Below are 19557 nucleotides of genomic sequence, written 5' to 3'. Positions count from 1 at the left end.
GATACCACAGAATGAACTAGAAAGCACAGAAGAAAGTAATATCCTTTTCCATGAACCACAACGTGACTTAAAACAAGCTGCATTTTGTGAACCCTGCCTGAACCATGAAAATATATTTTCTCCGCAGCTTAATTTCACTTTTGATAAGATAACTGATTTTTAAAAGTTTGACCATTAAATACTTTAATTTATTTAGAAATCTTGTTGAAGCTACTGTGTTGTTTGCATAACAGGCCCTTGGAAGTTTAACAGTGATTTAATTTTACCTTATATCAAAACTGTGTACTCTTCCCGCTTAGCATGACCTAAAGATCCACCATACAGTTTTATAGCTGGTGAGCTGATGGAATTCAGAAAAGATATTTATTTTAAAGGAAAACCATTAAAGCATTTGTTTGGAAAGGAAAAAAAGGTCACACATTTGAAGAATGATAGAGACATGACATTCAAATTGGGATCTACACCTCCAAGAGTGCCCTTTAACTGCATCAGATAAAAAAAGACCATTAATTGCAATCTGTATTGCAAGAAAGGAAAAATGCTTTTTATTTATGGAGTACCAATAACACTTAAGAGACAGGTATGAAGACAATACCCCTATCCTGAAGAGATAGTGCTCAAACTCAGTGACACCAAAAGTGTTGTATCTCATTTTAGTTTTCATACTGTCAGTTACATTTTTTAAGGTGGAAAAAGGAAAAAAAGGACAGTCATAAAAACCTGTTATCTTGTTTTTAAAAAAACTTCGCTGACATTACACTTTGTAAAGCTATAACGAGAAGCAATTGCGAGATTTTTAAACTGCTAACTCAGAAATGGTTTCATTTAATTTATCTTTTAATGCAATTCAATTACTGTTATTATGATGGGCAGTCCCCACTAGCTACAGGATGGAAATCCAATAGTCCACTAATTGTACAGATGTAATTGATCTCTGCTGCCAATTCCTCTCTCTCTGCCCCCTTACCAACTTAAACATGACCTAAAGATCCAACATGAGTACTTATTTCTTTAGGCAAAGGAAGCCTGAAATACAGTACAGTATGTTTCTCTGCATACAAAGCTGTAAAGCTAACATTTTCACTCTTTCTCTTGTATATGGAAAGGTATGGAGGTACAAAAAGTTAAGATGGAGTAGTTGAACTGGTTGCATTTAAATAAGAGTACCACCGGTTAGTATTATGCCACATGGAGGAAAAGAAGCCGCTGCAAAATTACAGTGAATTTGAAAACAGACAAAGGAACAGCAATTTGTAATGCCCTCTAACCAGGGGAAGGGGGGGAATTTATCATGCATTTTTGACTAAGCCTCAAACCCAAACCAAATTAACATCCTCATATATACAAAGAGCCTTGTTATGACAATTTCCCTTCCAGCAAAAAGAATCTTTCAGTAGTCACAAGACCATTGAAATCTATGTTCTGTTTAAATAAAAAAGGAGCACTAATAACACTGATAAGTATAAGCTTTGTGACTAGACATATTTAGCGGAGTACTTCTAAGGCTCCAGAGTCACTGATATAGCTGAATTCTATTTCAGGCTGCCCAATTTCAAAGTCTCAGTGTTTGCACTGTGACAACAAGCTGTTGCACGATCGAACTTCATTACTATGATTAGACACTAGAAGTGCTCCTAGATGAAAGCTCTGGTAAGAGCTTTTAACATACACAAGGGAAAATACTGTTTAGTCCTACTCACATGAACAGTCAATCAGTCAAGACCTAGAACTGCTAACAACATAGGAGAGGAAGATGAACACGTGACAAGGAGGAATAGTAGGAAAGTGCAAAGGAATAATATAAGGGAATGTCTACACTACAAAAATAGATGGACCTAAGTTACACTGACATACAGCCAATGCAGTAATGAAATCACTTTTGCATGTCCACACTTCACATCTTGCATGTTCCAATCAGGAGCACCTCCACTGATTTTATTGTTAGTGTGGGGCATTGTGGGATGGCTCTGGAAAAGCCACAACAGTTTATGTAAGCAACACAGTATCTACACTCACACTGCATCAATTTAACTTCATCAACCTAAGTGCAGTAGTAATCCATTAATAGAGCTTTTAAAAAAAAAAATTAAAATGCGTTTCCATCTGGAGTCTATTTTGTATAGACACTACATATCTGACATCCTCCCTCCCAGTCAAAAGGCTGAAATGGCCCTCACCTCAATTTAACTCATGTTTGCTGGGCTCAAAGCAAAACGCACTACAACGAAATGGAAAGCTGAGAGCATTTTGCTAGGAGGAACATGTCATTTTTATCTCAACACATAAGCTCCAGAGCTTTGCTTTCGCACCAAAGAACGTTAAATTCATCAAAATTTTTATAAGGCTGTTCATTACCATGAAGTCTGGGTGCCTGCCACAAAAAGTAGGCTTTAAAAAACCCCTCCTAATTAAAAGCTTCAGAGGGATAGCCGAGTTAGTCTGTAACAAGAAAAACTTAAGTTGGTTGTGCCCAGAAAGCTCATACCATCTATATGTTTTGTTAGTCTTTAAGGTGCTACTAGACTATTTGTTGTTTTTTAAGTTTTTCCTCCTAATTAAGATATTTTTACATTAAATTAACTATCAATCTTTGTAGCATTTCTGCTTCTAAACCAGACCAGAGAGCTCAAGTCCCTCTTTTAATAAACATATCCATCATCATACCTGTTGAGCACTATTAAAACTGGTGTCCCTTCCCTAAATGCATTGGATATTAACAATTCCTACACATTTCCCCAAGTGGAGTAAGGAAGTAATCCCAGTGGATTTGATCAACATTTCCTTTCTCAGTAAGTATTTTTTCATATCCAGACGATGAATTACTGCTCAGTACTTCACAGATGACACACTGCTTTCGCAGTATCAGTATCTTTACAGTCTGTATTGCACTTTCAGATAGCTAAAGCACAGAAGCCAGGAAATAAAATCTAATTTTATTTCATTCCAATCCAACACGTAGACAAGGAAAATCTGCCATTCTGCCATTCATAGAACATGCTTTGAGTGCTAACACTAAAGAAAACAAGTTGTCAAGTCACACCTTAGTCTAACGGATCTGATTAAATGGTGAACTGCAACACATTTTTAAAAAAATAACTGTTGAAATCAGCCCTGCCCGGGTTGATTTAGTTGGGATTGGTCCTGCCTAGAGCAGGGGTCTGGACTTGATGACCTTCTGAGGTCTCTTCCAGCTCTATGATATGAAATTCCAAACTAAATGTACACGTGGTTTTAAATTTCTGATAAGGCTTATCTATAGCAGAGTATTTGAAAACCCTCATTTCAGTATTTTATAGCCATTTGAATGCAGAGGGTTTCTTGGGTAAAGAGGGAACTGGGGTTGGAAGCTGCAGAGCAGATGTCAGTGTTACCTCAAAAGATGAAGATGCCCCATTACCATCTAAGGCAGAATAAGGAGACAGATGCTCCTGATTTCGGTGCCTGGAATATGTCACCCACTCTTGAGGGCTCTCAGGAAACCCTGAAGCTGGGTTGACGCCTGTTCATCTACAGTGACTGTTCCACTGCACCCATGGCATGGAAGAGCATAAGTCGACCCCAGCGATCCGGATCAGGCGGTGCATGCACTACCGTAGCCTCTACATGGGGGGGGGGATTGTTATTTCTCAGCCCACCCCCTCCATAATTTTATAAGTCAGGGGGGCCCGGGAGGACTGAGGGCAAATATTCTCAGCCCCAAAGGCGAGAAGGAGCTTTACTGGGGTGGGAAAAAAACTTCGGAAACTTCCGCAGCTGCCTCACAGCGGAGCAGGGACACGTGGAGGCCTGAGATCAGGCAGCCAGAGGAGGGGAGGGGGCGGGGGAATGTGCATGTGCCCGGCGAGCGGCTACCGGCCAGGGGGCAGGAGGATCGGGTCCGGGGGCAGAGGCTGCCCCGCCCCGGGGACGTTACACTCACTTGCTGCTCGGGCCTGGCTTTGGCCGGGGGCCTCCCGAAGAAGGAGGTGCGGGCGGTGAAGAACTCCTCGGACTCCTCCTCCTCCAGGCTGCTGTAGCCGCTGCTCATGCTGCTGGCCCGGCGTCAGCGGCCGCCGCTGCTCTTGCAGGGGCCCGGGCCCGCGGGCGGCGACCCCCTTCTTTCCCGCCGCCGCATGGGGGGCCGCTGCGCGCTCTCCCCTCGCAAGGCCGCGGGAGCAACAGCTGATACGGCAGCCGGCTCCCCCCGCCCAGCCTCCCCGCAGCACAAGTTCACACCGGGAAGCGCAGCCAAAGGGGAACTCCGGCTACAGCGCCGCCCTCGCCCCTGCCTCCTCCCCCGGCAGCGGGGACTGGCCCGACGCCTGGCAGCACCCCGGCCCCGCCTCGCAGGAGGGGCGGCGCGGTGCAATGCAAACAGCCCCCAGCGCCTCCCTCTCCGCCTGCTCACCTTGGGCTGGACGGACTTTAGTCCCGAACAGCAGGTGAGCTGGGCGAGGGCGCAGTCTCCCCAGCAGTTCGCTTCTATGCAACTAACTCCGCATCCAGCGCTCCAGCTTCGTTATGGACGCAGTGGGGAAGGAAGAGGCCAGGATCTTTTATTGGCTCCAAAAAAAAAAAAAAAAACCCACCCCACCCCAACCACAGAGCATTTATAACACTGTGCCAATGAGATGCCAGCCACTTCAACAGGAAGAGGGAAAGCAAAGACTCCCCGCCCTCTCTAACAGGTTGTTTGGTCTTAAACTAGCTCTAGAGAAACAAAACCTATTTTAATTCCTACAATTTATTTCAGGCAAAGTCAGAGTGTAGAGTGTACACACACACACACTTCTTGAGAAAAGGGATTTCTGTTTCTCCTTATTATCCCAGGCCCAACAAGGTTACAACATTTAAAACTCAGAGTTTCTGACTGCCAAATGCTGGGATTGGATGCCTCCATATTTGCTAGGGATGTAATAGTGTAGTCGACTAACCGATTAACAGATAAGCAAAAGCTTATAGGTTAATGCTATAGAGTACACACATTTCCCCTTTCTCCCTTGTCAGTAATTTTTTTAGCATGCTCGCCAGCAGCCCGTCTCAGTCCTGGCTCATGCCAGGTCCAGGATCTACCACTCCTGCAGCTCTGAATTTAAAATATATTAAGGACCAGGTGGACAGTCAGCCCAGCTCACTTCCAGCTTGTGCAGGGTCCAGGACTTCAGTCCCTCCACTAGACATGGGCTGCTGGCACCCTGCACTGATGCCTGTATATCAGAGGCAGCAGCGCAGGGCAACAGACAGCCAGTCGTCCGCCAGGAGAGCCGGTGTTTAAACTGGCTTCCCTCACAGACCAGTGCGGAGCTGCCAGAGGCTCCTTGGGAGTGGGGCCAGACTGCATTGGCTGCCACCCCCGCCCCCGAGGACTATAGAATAGTCGACTAACCTATAAGAATTCATGAGGTTAATCAACTATTCAATTAACCGATATTTAACATCCCTAATATTTGCCCATTCTGTTTATTCTCTTTGACGCACCTGGTATAGGCCACTGTCTGAAAACAGCACAATTGCCTATGCCAGGTGCTTCAAAAGGCTGGCTATTCTTACGTAACTTGTCAGTTTTATTTCAATTTAGTTTAAATCAAACTGTTATTCCCCAAGAAGAATTTCCACATCCAGACAGGCATTGTAGTAACAAAAGGTGTGAATTTAAACTGAGTTAGCTATTTTGATGCAAGTCTGTGCATACACAAACTCTTTCATTGAGGGTAGGGTGTCTGGCTTGCTATTAGCACAACATAACTATCAATTAAAAGAGGCCAGGTCTACAGTGGCCAAGAAAATCAATATAAGATATGCAACTCTAACCACATGAATTGTGTAGCTGGAGTCAAAGTACTTTGCATTATTTTTCGGCGGGGGGAAGAGGCCCACAGTGGGATGCTCACAGAGGAAACTCTCCCTTCAACTTCTTTAACTCTTTGGGACAGCAAGGAGTTCCGCAGTCGATAGGGGCACCCTCAGCGTTTGATTTAGCATGTCTTTATTAGACCTGCTAAATCGAATCCCGGAAAATTGATCACTGGAACATCGATTCTCTGGGAAGTGGAGATGTGGCCTTAGAACTTTGGGATCCTTGCGTAACCCACACACCTTCTGGATGTGTTATATTGTCTGCTCTACAGCCTTAGCTCATAGTCAGCTAGCTTTTTAGCTAATACATTAAGCTCCAGAGGTTCCAGGTTCAATTCTGTCTGCAGACAACTGGGGTCTGCCAACTTCCCTCTTGCACCAACAAACTCTCCCTCCATGCACATTGGTGGCTCGCCATTCCTGACTAGCCATAGATTATTCTATTCCAGGATAAACCAGTCCAAGAACAAGATGTACTTAAATCAGTGGTCCCCAATGCGGTGCCCGCGGCACCATGGTGCCCACCGGGCCATTTATGTGCGCCCGCCGAACAATCTAGGCCAGCCCCGCCCCTGGGCATGTGGCACATGCGCAGTGCCAGCCCCGGGCGTGTGGCACAAGCGCGGTGCTGGCCCCTTGCGCATAGGCGGCCCCTGCCCCGGGTGCGCGGCACAAGCACAGTGCCGGCCCCTGGCTCATGGGCGGCCCCTGCACCAGGGTTGCGGCACATGTCGGTGCCAGTCCTGGGCACCTGGTGCATGGGCAGCCCCTGGCCTGGGCACGAGGCACAAGCGCAGTGCCAGCCCCTGGTGCATGGGTGGCCCCTGTCCCGGGGTTGCAGAACATGCCGGTGCCGGCCCGGGCGCCTGGCAGATGGGTAGTCCCTGCCCCGGGGTCGCAGCACATGCCGGTGCTGGCCCTGGGCACATGGTGCATGTGCCAGCCCTGCCCCCCCCCGGGGCGCACGGCGCATGCGTGGCCCTGCCCCCGGGCACGTGGCCCGTGAGTGGCCCTGCCCCCAGACATGTGACTATTTGTTGTTTTTTAAGTTTTTCCTGTTACAGACTCTGTTACCCCTCTGAATCTATTATTTAAGTCAGTGGTCCCCAACCTTTTGGGGCTGCCGAACAGTACAGTCGCCACATAACTCAATGGGATCCGAATTACGAACACTTCCAGTTATGGCCAAGTGTTTGGTCCATAACTCGTTCGTAACTTGGGGACCGGCTGTATAGCAACTCCTTTGTTCCTAATGTTAGTACTGATATGACTTGTGAACATACGAACAGCCATCCTGGGTCAGACCAAAGGTCCATCTAGCTCAGTAGCCTGTCTTCTGACCAATGTCAGATGCCCCAGAGGGAGCGAACAGAACAGGTAATCATCAAGCAATACCTCTCCCAACACCCATTCTCAACATCTATCAGAGACTAGGGACACCATTCCTACGCATCCTGGCTAATAACCATTTATGGACCTCACCTTCATGAATTTATCTAGTTCTTTCTTGAACCCTGTTAAAGTCCTGGTCTTTGCAACCTCCCCTGGCATGGAGTTCCACAGACTGACTGTGTGAATGATATCCCCACTCTAGGGCAGATGTCTACACTAAGGGGAAAAGTCAATCTAAGCTATGCAATTCGAGTTACTTTAATATGTAAGTCAAGTTGACATATCATAGATCTACTTACTACAAGGCCCACACTGTGCTGGGTTGACTCCCCTTGTTCATCTTGTTGGGAGTATTGGTGTCAACATCTGAGCCATTAGTAGTCAATTTAGTGGGTGACCTCTCCCTCCATAAGATCAATCATTGCAAAACTGATCATGGATATAGCGGAGACAAGCTCTTACTATAGTATTTATAATATCTAATTTAAATATTGAAAAGGCACTTATAACTTTAAACAATAGTGCATCGCACACTAAATTTTAAGGAGCAGCAAATTTCTGAAAATCTTTTCTGAAAGAATGTATGATCCTTGCTGTATATGAGTCTTGTACCAAAATTAAAGCAGATGCACTTCAGACATTAAGAACAACTTATGACGCTTGAAAATGCAGGACTAATGTAGGTGAAATGCTTTGGATCTCATGCCTACTTATCAGTCGTATAGTTTCATTGTACTCAAGAGAACTGTAAACTGAATGTTGAGTAAGTGGGGAAAAGGAGAATTACAATAATTGCTCTAGACAAGTGGTCACCCAGACTGTCCCCAACCCAGAAGGCCTGCAAAAATACTGATAGTGGACCCACTCTCTTCATCAGCTGAAGTTGATGGAAAACTGCCAATGACATCAAGACCATAGACCGAGCAGGTAAAATTTATAAGAATGTTTAAGTCAGTTAGTCAAAAACCCAATAAAAGTGGACCTGAGTCAATGGGACAGTCACTTTTCGTCCAAGTCCTTCTGCCCCTTCTGAATTGATTTCCTTGCTCCACCCAGACAAAGTTTACCAATTAGTTAACCAAAAAAAGAAATAGTGTGTGCATGCTGAAATCAAGATCCACAGTTTGAAGATATACTTACTGATAACTTGACCGAAGGCAGGTTTATTTTTGTACAGAATTCATTGTTATCTGAACATGATGTTTGAAGTCAAGGAACATGGCAAAGATTTAAACAACACTTACAAGCACTATGCAACTTGAAGTGTTTGTGAAACAGTGGTATAGAGCTATATAAAAGCTGCAGTAACTGGAAAAGTAAAGAGGTAGAGGGAGTGATTGTCTATCTAGGAAAACTCACTTCAAACATTACACAGCATATTTTTCTATGCCAGAAATGCTAGATGGTCAAGTAATTCCCAAGGTCATATGGGACAAGTGTCACAGCCTGTGTAATAACTGAAACTCCTTCTGGTTTCTAACTGTTTGCTGTAATGAACTATCTTTACTAACCACGTATGTTCTCTTGAACAACAATAGCAAATCATAATGTAAATTATTGGATCATATTTTAGAGTGTATTGGCTGTAAATCAGTTATACAGAGAAAAAAAGTTAAATCTGCTGAGTAGTCTTGCAATCCATTGTTGTGAACATTTGTGCAATTGGCAAGACTACAATAGATAATGGAGAACACATTTTTAAAAATTAAACAGAATTTAATCCAAATAATACTTACAGATTCCATGTAAGAAGACTAGAGAACATTACTATTAAAAGGAAACACAGTATCAATAGAAATCTAATTTTAAAATAGGTTTTTAAATTACCATCCTTTTAAGGTCAAAATAAGTTAAAAAGCTTGCGAACCAAATAATAGATTTGTGACCAGAAATAGTAACAGACATACAATGTTCTAAAACATTATTCTCATTAGCAATCATTAATATAAAGCAATTACAGGAAAAGATGAACTTTGTAAGGTATAATACAGCTGCATTCATATTATTACATAAATAATAAGACTATTTTCCATTATATAACTATGAATTGTCAAACAGCATTTCATTAAGCCAGATATTGAATTTAATAAAGATGGACTGTTCTTCAGAGTTTATTTACTTCATTAACTCAAATTTTTTTTGCTTGCATTAAAGTATTAGTTTATTCATCACTGATTTAAAAAAAACCCTCTATATATCAGTTGCAGCAATAACTGTTGTTTGCTCGCTCTTACTTTCTGTGTTAGATTATTTAGGTGTGTAATCTCATCAAAAGAGACATGTACCAGACTATTACTAGCCATCTAGGGTGGGCTAGTGATGGTTCTTTGCACCATGGGGCAGAAGACCCAGCTCCATAAATCAGTCCCAGTCTTTTCTCTAGGTCACGAGGCTAGAGTATGGAAAAGTGACTGGGCCCTGAGAAGCAGGGAAGTAAAAGATGGGGTAATGAATGGACTTATAGGGTCCTATGTTGTTTAAGAATGAGCCTCTCGCTAAACAAAAAAAACCCCAAAGGACAGAAGAATTTTAAGCATGTACATCATTTTGACAATGAAAATAATAGGTCTAATCCTGTGCTGCATCCTTACATATTGGGCTGCTCAAAGGTCTAAAATAAAATATCCTGGGACCAGTAACCTCCCAACAGCTATGTCACAGCCCATATTCTCCATACTGCAATGCCTTAGGTCCACTGCTTTCCCAACTCTCCTGTACAATATATGGCAGCGCATGTGAGAGGGACTGTGTCAGTGGAATTCTTCCTCAGTTCTTTCTAGAACCTGCTCTGTTCTCTGCTCAAGTGACATCCAAGGGCCAAAGTGGGGGGGACAAAGCATGTCCCTAGGGACTACTCCTGTGTGTAAAGTTATGCTTGTGCTAAAGTCTTTGAAGGATCAAATCAATGCTTTCTAAAAGATGTATAGCAAGTGCCAACGGAAAGAACCCAAGGGCACTGAAAGAATTCCCAAAGGAGGCTTTCCACCACACCCATAAAACATCTACAAAATTCTGACATTTAGAAAGCTAAAATACACAGATTATTGACAGAAAAATCCAGCTGCATTTTATAAGCACACAGTCAGCAAGTATCACTGAGCTAAGGAAAGGGAAAGAATTTCTGAACTGCAAAAATCAGAGGCAACCAAAGTAAATTCATCTAAAAAATCGAAGGGAGCTCTATGATGTGTTACTGATTGCATTATAAACGGACTGGGAAAAGATGAATATATTAGTTTCCTGCAATGTTGATTATAAATACAGTATTGGTGATTCGTACACACATTTCTAAAACATGGTTTTATAATGATGCTAGTAATTTCAACAGGATAGAATTCCAAAAGCTAATTTTATTGTAAGTATTACAACTAATCTGCAATCAGCATTCCAAACTACTGATAAGAATTGTAAATTAGAAGGTTGCTAATAAAAAAGGAAAGCTTTGAACAGAGAGTTAAAACACAGAAATACTATCATTCTTTAATCTTTCCTGCCAAATTTTCAAATGAAAAAGGTTCAGGTTCTATTAATCATATATTTGACAAACATTCAACTGGCAACAGAGTACTGATAAACTGTTAAAAAGCTTTTGGGTAGCCTGATATTTCCTCAAAACTTAAAAACCCCCTCAAATATTACTGTCCTCTAAATTCTGTATCACAAAGCATCTGCTTGTGTTTTCTCGAAAGAAAAGAGTTTTCTGTGTTAAGAAATCCCATATAGTACTAATTAGTAAAGGAGACTGATTTAATGCTTGGGTCTCTGTCTTGTAACTTTAAGAAGTGTTTACTATATTGTGTGCATCCAGATAGGATGGTAATTAGAAAAACTCTTTGCACAAAGCTGTTGAATGCTGCTCAGCCCCTCTGATCAGTTTTAATTCAACAGTCTTTGTTCAGTGCTGATACCACTGAAACACCATCTATATTTTGCAGGCTTGGCATTTTGTTGTTTTTTTTAAAAAAAATATTTGAAAGGGCTAGGTTAATCACCCTAGGCCAAATCCTCAGTAGTTCTGATTAGTGAAGTCAATAAGAGCTTTGTATGCTTGTTGCTGCTCATGAGTTAAGTTGGCTGGTTGCTTTTAAAATATTTGTATTATCACAGATGTTTTCCTATCTCAAACAAATAGACTTATCCTGCTTTGCTTCCATAATGTACATGATGCAAATGATACTCTCATAGTCAAGACAACCTGAAGTGGTTTTCCAAGGAGCAAATTGCAAGGTGTCTGGAAAAAAATAAGGCCTGAAACAAAATATTCATTTTAACTGAGGATATAAAACTTAGAAATAAAGTATGTTTTAACTTTTTCTAAATACCAGTTGAAGACAATGTCTATTTAATGATCAGCAAACCAATAAACTGAAAGAAATACAACCAAAACAGAGCATTCACTTAGGGTTGTAGTTTCTTTAGTCCATTAAACTTTCTGTTTATACATTTCCTCCATATGTCCTGCATTAGTAGCTCAGGTCTGTTTAGTACCACAGGCAGCAATGACAATTTTACTTTGATTCAGAGTGTGTAATATGCTAATTCAAACAAGATCATTCTGCCACAGAGATGTGGGTGTATAGCGTGAAAACAAAAGGAGTTGGCTGAATAACCTCTCAGTTTCCTTGTGAGAGAGTGTTAGTGGCTTTATGGGGAAACAACACATTCTCTATCTACAAAGGCTATATTCTGAGACAAAATTATTGAGACATTAGGAATCTTTCTGGGACTCTCTTAAAACTTCTTCATTCTGTACATTCATAAAGTTCACTGAATGATCCTCTTTGACATCCCACCAATAAATAGGCTCTCTTAAAATTAAAACAAAAACACTGTATAAGTTCACACACACAAACCCTGAATTGTACATTCACATTACGGACTTGATTCAGCCCACTCTCTGAAATCAGGGGTTAATTCCATGGCATGCTTACCCCTTGCTTACAGAAAGCGGTTTTTAGTTACTTTAAACAGACAGAAAAAGATGTGGGAGATCGTGCTAGTGCCTTTTCTTCTTTATGATATATAAAATTGGCTTGATGGGTTTTACTCCTTTAAAAAAAGCCCAAGTTTTATTTTTTAATTGAACCCTCCCCCCGATCTTTTCTATTCTTTTTCCCTAGAAGACTCTATGGCTTCATCTGCATTAAAGGGGAAAGTCAACTTAAGATCTGCAACTTCAGCTACGTTAATTATGTAACGGTAGTCAAAGTAATCTTAAATTGTGTTTTGGCATTGTCCACACAGTGCGAAGTCAATGGGAGCATGTGCTCCTGTTAACTTCCTTTCCTCCTTGTGAGGGCAAGACTACCAGTGAAAATGGGATGCCCTCTCAGTTCATTGCGTGTCTTCCCTAGATCTGCTCATTCGAGCCCTGGAAGATCGATGGCAGCAGCTTCAATCTTCTCTGTAGCGTAGACAAGCCCTGAATGACTGGAGAAAAATAGGTGTATTCCCTAATCAGTATTAAGGAACAGAAACCTGATCAATGGGGAGAAGAAGTTATTTGTATTTTATAGTTTTAAAAAAATATGAACTCAAATGCTCAAAAAAACCAGCTGTTTGAAAGTGAGAAGACTGCTTTGTTAAAAGTAATCCCTTTTAATTCTCCAGAGTTTCCCTTCAAAACAGGGAAGACAAGCCTTTGCATTCCTTATCTTTCAAAATTAAAAAAACCCCACTAAACATAAATGTTATATGTCTAGGTTCTTAGTAACGAGTGTCAACACAAAATTCTAAATAAATATTTACTAACAACATTTTATGTTTCTGCACAGTGTATGTAAGTGTAATATATCCACATAACTTTAGAATCAAATTATGTTAAGGCAGTGCTAGAAAAATAACACTACTGAAAAACTGTAAAAATGTGTTCATAAATTGTTTGTAGTGCTCATAAAACCTGTCAGTGACAGCCCTGGACCTGGAGAACAAAGTTCTCTGTTTATCCACACAACATGCACACCACAGACAATGGCAGCGCACTCAGCCTTTATCCTGTCCTGAATGACTAGGTTGGAGTCAACAGTAGTACAGTCTCCATGCCAATTATATCACTGGCCTCTCATTAGCAACTGCCAATAGGGGTGCCAAATGTAGTGGTAGATTTTGTGATGTGGACCACTATCAGATTAGTTCCTATCTCTTGGACAACATGAAATTTATTTCACATAAGTCACTGAACAGCTATCAGATGATAACAACCTTTGATCACTATTGATTTAAGCCCCAATACTGCAAGCATGTGTCAAACTTTAAGCATGTGGGTAGATCCATTAAAGTTAGTGAGGATACTCATCATATGCTTATAGTTAAATGTGTGTAGTTTACAGGATTGTGGCCTTAATACGGATTCTAATCCAAACCCAGAGAGATGACATTGTAACCCTCCAGCTCTGCAATTGAAGTTAGAATCAGCGTTTGGCAACTTACCATAGTATTAAAGAAACAAATATTCTTAGTTTTAAAATGTTTCGGTGTCTCCACATCCAGCTTCACAGTTGGTGAGGAAATAGGGTTGGCAACTGTGAAGCTCCAATTTTAGCCTCTAATTGCAGACCATTTCTACAGTTTAAAGGCACTGCCTCAGAGTTTGTTTTTGTCCTGTGGAAAGAGCAGCATCCTTCCAAGACAACATGCCCGTGTAAGAGCTCATCCAAAGCCACTACAGAGAATGGAAATATTCCTTTGTCTTCCACTGGCTTTTAGTCAAGCCCCTTATGTAATATCCTGCAGATCTTTTCATCTTCTGAATTCTACCCATCTTCTGCTTTTACACTTGCTTGAAGAATGTCCCTTTCATTACTCCAACACATGCAGTATTCCCAAACATAAAAAGGAATTTTGTAATATCCCTTCTGTCTGTCCTGTTGATTATAATCAGAATCTTATAAACCCTAATACAGGGGTGGGGAACCTAAGGCAAAAGGACTAGATGTGGCCCTCAGCTTGCCTGGATCTGTCTCCCAAGGGCTCCCCCTCAGCATTGGGGAACCTATGCTGGTGCTCCAGGCACCCTCCGCTTCCCTCTGTGGAATTGGAGCACATAACATCTACTAGCTTGGGTCCCACTAGGCTCTGGTGGGTGAGGGGAATGTGGGAAGTGTCTTTCTCCTTCTCAATCAGGGGCCAAGCCAGTGAGGATTTGTTTTTTTCTTTTTTGCTTCTCACTTGTGTGTAGCCCTCGACTGATTTTTTTGAGGGTCAACAGGCCCTAACCCGAAAAAGGTTCCCCACCCTTGGCCTAAGATCTCTTTTATAAGAATAATTAGCAGACTCACCTGGCATAGCCTGAGTCTGGCCCAGGTGAGGGACTGTGCAGGCATAGGTATTACCCTTCCATAGGGTTACCAGGTGGCTTCCAAAAAAATACCGGACACACTTGATCTCAGATGGTGGGGGGGGACACACCGGTTGGGGGCGAGTGGGGCTAGCCAGGAAGATGTGTGTGTGTGGGAAACTGGCTGGCAGGAAGCAGGGCTGGCGAGGGGGGGGGGGAGGTCAGGGGCAGCGGAGCTGGCTGGGGAAGATTGGGCAGGGTGGGGGGGGAACCGGCCGGCAGGAAGCAGTGCTGGTCAGGGGGAGCGAGGCTGGTTGGGAGAGATGGGGTGGGGAGACCGGCCGGCGGGAAGTGGGGTTGGCCGGGAGGGGGTCGGAGGGAGCGGGGCGAGAATCAGTCGGCGGGGAGTGGGACTGACCCGGGTGCATGCAGATACCAGGGTGCTGCCCATCCCATGCACGATCCCAGCGAAGCATGGGCGAGTCAGGCCCCAGGGATTCCCTCCCGCCCCAACCCCACCGCCTCCCCTCCCCCACATAGGGTGTGTCTAGACTACATGCCTCCTTCGACGGAGGCATGTAGATTAGCCAGATCGGAAGAGGGAAATGAAGCCGCGATTAAAATAATCGCGGCTTCATTTAAATTTAAATGGCTGCCCCGATCTGCCGATCAGCTGTTTGTCGGCAGATCGGGGCAGTCTGGACGCAATGCGCCGATAAAGAAGCCTTTCTTCATCGGCACAGGTAAACCTGGTTTCACGAGGCTTACCTGTGCCGATGAAGAAAGGCTTCTTTGTCGGCGCGTCGCGTCCAGACTGCCCCGATCTGCCGACAAACAGCTGATCGGCAGATCGGGGCAGCCATTTAAATTTAAATGAAGCCGCGATTATTTTAATCGCGGCTTCATTTCCCTCTTCCGATCTGGCTAATCTACATGCCTCCGTCGAAGGAGGCATGTAGTCTAGACACACCCATAGTTGCATGCTGCCTGGCTGGTAGACACACTCATGTAGCGTGAGCGTGTCTACCAGCCAGGGAGTTTGAAACTAGGTACCGATACTCCTAATAATAATAAAACTTACCTAATTAGAAAATACCAGACATTTTATTTGTCCAATATTTTCTTAATTTTTTTCCCGGACAGAACCATCAAATACCAGACTGTCCGGTTCAAAACTGGACACCTGGCAACCCTATCCTTCCCCCGCTGTGTGGAGATTACCCCCTCCACCTACCCCCCATCGTGAGGCTCCTACAGGGCCTAGCAATTTCCTCCTCTCCCCCCCGCCACTTCACCTGGAGCATGGATATTCCCTCCCCCCGCCCACGCCTCCTCATGGGGCCTGGGGTTTCCTTCCCATCCTCTCTCCTCCCTGTGCGGATTCACCCAGGGCCTGGGGATTCCCTCCACCCCCCATGGCTCCTCATGGGATCTAGGGATGCCATCTTTTCCCTCCCCCACACCACTCCTCTCAGGGACTGGGGGGGTTCCCTCCTCCCCTTCCTCGCATAGCTCCTCCTTTGATTTCCCAATAAAACCCAACCAATCATTTTTTGAGTTACACACCCGAGCAATGCTAGCTAAATCCACTAGTTTGTTCTATAACAACATGTACTTAAAATAGAAACAAAAATTCATCTGCTTTTTACACTTTTCCTAATTGCTAACAGTAGGCAAAAGTCTTGGAGCAATAAAAATGAACCAGACCTTCTATTTCAAGTATAGATACCACAACTATGGAAACTTGCATGCTTATGAATACCAGGAAAATGCCTGTCCTGATACATTAAAACTGCAATTTGATTCCAAGCATCTGTCCTGAAGCCAGTAAATCAATGAGAAGTGGGGCCCTCCAGTCAGACAATCAAGTCAGCTGTGTAATTTCTAAGGCAAAGAAAAAATAGACATCCTCTTGTTAAACTGTAGGCGTGTCATTTTTTTCGGTTTAATTACAAACTTTCTTAGAGGTGCAGTGAAAACTTTCTAGGGATCATCCATGCTGCAGATTGGAACTTAGAGAATTAGTTTAATAAACAGTACTGGAAACCGTTGATTAACACAGTGACAAGAAAAGAGGGTATAATTTTTGATTAGTTCTAAGTTTTAAAAGCCAGTTGCTGAAAGCCATTGTGTAGACCTTCTCTCTCTCCCTCAGCCATCATCTTTAAAAAATGATGTCATCTTATCAATTCATGAAATTGAATGATATCAGAAGAAAATGATATTGCCATCAATGATGCTCTATCTCTGTGATGTGCTGAAAGTCATCCTTGGAGGTCCCTCATGATAACCCTCTACTATGAATATCTCCTGTCCTTAGGTGGAATAGGACGTTCCATATAATGCACTGTTTGTCCATTTACAAAAGTCAGCTGCTAACACAAATTAATGATAGCCATCTGTAGGTCTATAGCACAGCTGTAAGGGCAAAATTTCATCCTAATTCTAATTTTGCTTCAACTATGGCTGACGAACTCATGCCATATTTGGAAGCCAACTTCTACAACTATATTCTATCTTCTGTTCACTATCAAAAAATGTTCTTCCACGTTTGGATGGTGAGTCCTACACTGCCTCTATGTCAAAGGAATGAGGGTAGAAGTAGAGAGGACTAAGGAGAATTGAAATGGGATAAATACAGTGAATGACAGACAGATACATACAAAGGACATACTAGACCAAAGACAAACCAAAGCAGATAGATAACGTGTTAAAGAGAACATTTTAGGAAGAAAGAGAAAGTACTCACAAAAGATGTATCAAGACACATAGAAGGAAACATGGAGATAGGAAAAAGCAAAGAAAGAAAAAGAAAATATATTATTAAAATACATTTAAAAAGTGATACATACAGTGTCTAGAACCCACATTTTAATGGATTTTAAATAAAATATCCTGGCTTTGAACTGGGGGCAGGAGGACACCCAAATCTATAGTTTTGACTTACTCATATGTTACAGATGATGTTCATCTTTTTAAAAAGCTGACAGTAAAGTCTATGATTTCTGTAAGAGTTCCCTTGTAATAAATTACCTGTTCACTCCCAAGTCTTGTCTACATTATCCATTGGTGGAACTGCATTGGGGAATTCTAACCTTCTTAGCCTAGAGTCATCCTTAGACAGCAGACAAGAGCAGGGAAGAAAGGAAGAAAATGTCTTTACATTAATGAGCTGTCCAGCAGAGCTAAAGCCATTACACTGGTCAGGCACTAATGTGAGGAAGCTTCCTGCTTTTGTACAGCTCTGATTCTCCTCTACTTTCCATCATCCAGCACTAGTAAGAGGCACTGAAGCAAGAACAGACAACAAGAAGAAAACCAACAGCTGTTTCAACCCCCACCAGTTAACGGTTAACAGGAACAGATAAGCATCACCCGTTAAGGGTGGTGGTTAACCTTTCACATCCCTACATCAAATGCTATGAATGGGACACATACAACCTGACTTAATTAGCTTCATTAACACTGATCCTACAACTGACAGGGAACCGTTCTTTGCTGTTATATATACACCCAGGTTTCTATAATTTCCATTCCAGCTCATCTGATGAAGTGGGTTTTACCCACAAAAGCTCATGACCTAATATATTTGTGAGTCTGTATGGTGTCACAGGACTGCTTGTTGCCTGTACAGACAGACCATATGGTTTGAGCATGTTATTTCTCACTGGTATAGAATAGCCATCTCCTTCTGCCGACTACTGTGCTGCAGCTGAACTGAAGTTTCAGAGTTCAAATCCTACTGATTATGCAATAGAATTCACCTTTCCCTAAAAAGGTGCACCTCCCCTAACCCGAAAGTTATGTACAAAAACCTACATCAAGAAAGTATTTAAGACTGCAATGACAAGCAAGCCAAAACTAGGAAATGCTAGATTTCCAGTTCCTCGTGTATCTTTAATTCAGCCCCATTGGATTTAGTCTTTTATTACACTATCACATGCTATTTTCCACAGAGCCCCTGTCTCATTAAGTCTACAGGGACAACCAAGAGCCCAAATTAAGGTTGCACCAGCACCTATAAATGTGGCATTTCCTAATTTTTGACTGTGTGGTCTTTGTAACCTCAACAACTTCATTTTCACATAAGCTTTTAAAATTTAAAAACTAATAGTTTTGTTAACTCTTTAGTGTTTGATTTATAAGATGTGAAACATAGCTGAGCTAGGAGCCTTATATAGCATATTTCCTGCCTATAATTTTAAAATTGAAAAACAATCTTAAAATTGTATTTGTTTCACATTTATTTTTGTGTATTAAAACAGAACATGGTCTATGCTTATTAATGTTAGTATTTAAATGACCCCATCTTTATTATGCTTTGAAGGTCACACCTCATTGATGGGAATGGGTTAGAATACTGAGAATGTACAACTTTACTCTGGCTATAATTTGTCTGGAGAGAGTTTTCTGGAAGGCATGGATAACAGAACAGTACCACATATGTTCACATTGTGATACATGTACTTTGTCAATTAAGAGAAACAGCTCTTTAAAGTAAGAGGTTAGACTCTGCCGAATACAGGAAGATATGTGGAGAGGTCCTAATATTTTCACAACACAAGAGTCCTCAACGTACAGACAATGGGCTTTTTTTGTTTGATTGTTTGTAGACATTTCATTGAAACAATTTCAGGAGCAGCCTGGAAGCAGTTGGTGAGAATGTAAGAATATGCATTGGATATCCCAAAGGAGGTGAGGATTTATTAGGATCTGCTAAAATATAGAAACCTTAGTTGCAAACTGAGTATGCTCAGAAAGAAATTTTCAAATCACTTGTAAGAATCTTTATCCAAATGTGATCATGGACTCCAAAAGAAGTACTATCTACATTCCAGTGTTTCAGAATTCAGATGTTTTTGAGTTCTGTCAAAAAAAAAAAAAAAAAAACACAGAAAAGGGGGGGGGGGTTCTCTTTTAAACATACAGTAGACACAGTATATATTTCATCACTGCATTCCAAAATGGCTTGACACATTTTCCTCGAACTTTTCTTAAATATTCACTTTTCAGTTATGATCACGCATAGAAAATATTATAACCAAAAGGACAAT

At 42.2% G+C, this 19557-nt stretch overlaps 1 protein-coding gene across 4 annotated transcripts in view; it reads right to left on the bottom strand.

Moving 5' to 3' along the window:
* The window catches only part of RASSF3 (Ras association domain family member 3), a 140271-nt gene that overhangs the window by 67051 nt on the left and 53663 nt on the right, over positions 1-19557 (bottom strand). Inside the window, exon 1 of one of the 4 annotated variants that reach the window (XM_075931007.2) lies at positions 3920-4287. The exons of 2 other annotated variants lie outside the window; for them this stretch is intronic. In XM_075931007.2, the coding sequence (XP_075787122.2) occupies positions 3920-4027 (108 nt within the window). In that variant the 5' untranslated portion in view covers positions 4028-4287. Of the gene's footprint in view, positions 1-3919; positions 4288-19557 lie in introns of those variants that run through there. One more of the 4 variants, XM_075931012.2, reaches the window with a different exon arrangement.

Source organism: Pelodiscus sinensis, chromosome 1, assembly GCF_052426305.1.
Source record: "Pelodiscus sinensis isolate ZL-2025 chromosome 1, ASM5242630v1, whole genome shotgun sequence".
Classification (NCBI taxonomy): domain Eukaryota; kingdom Metazoa; phylum Chordata; order Testudines; family Trionychidae; genus Pelodiscus; species Pelodiscus sinensis.
This window is presented reverse-complemented; position numbering and strand designations above follow the sequence as displayed.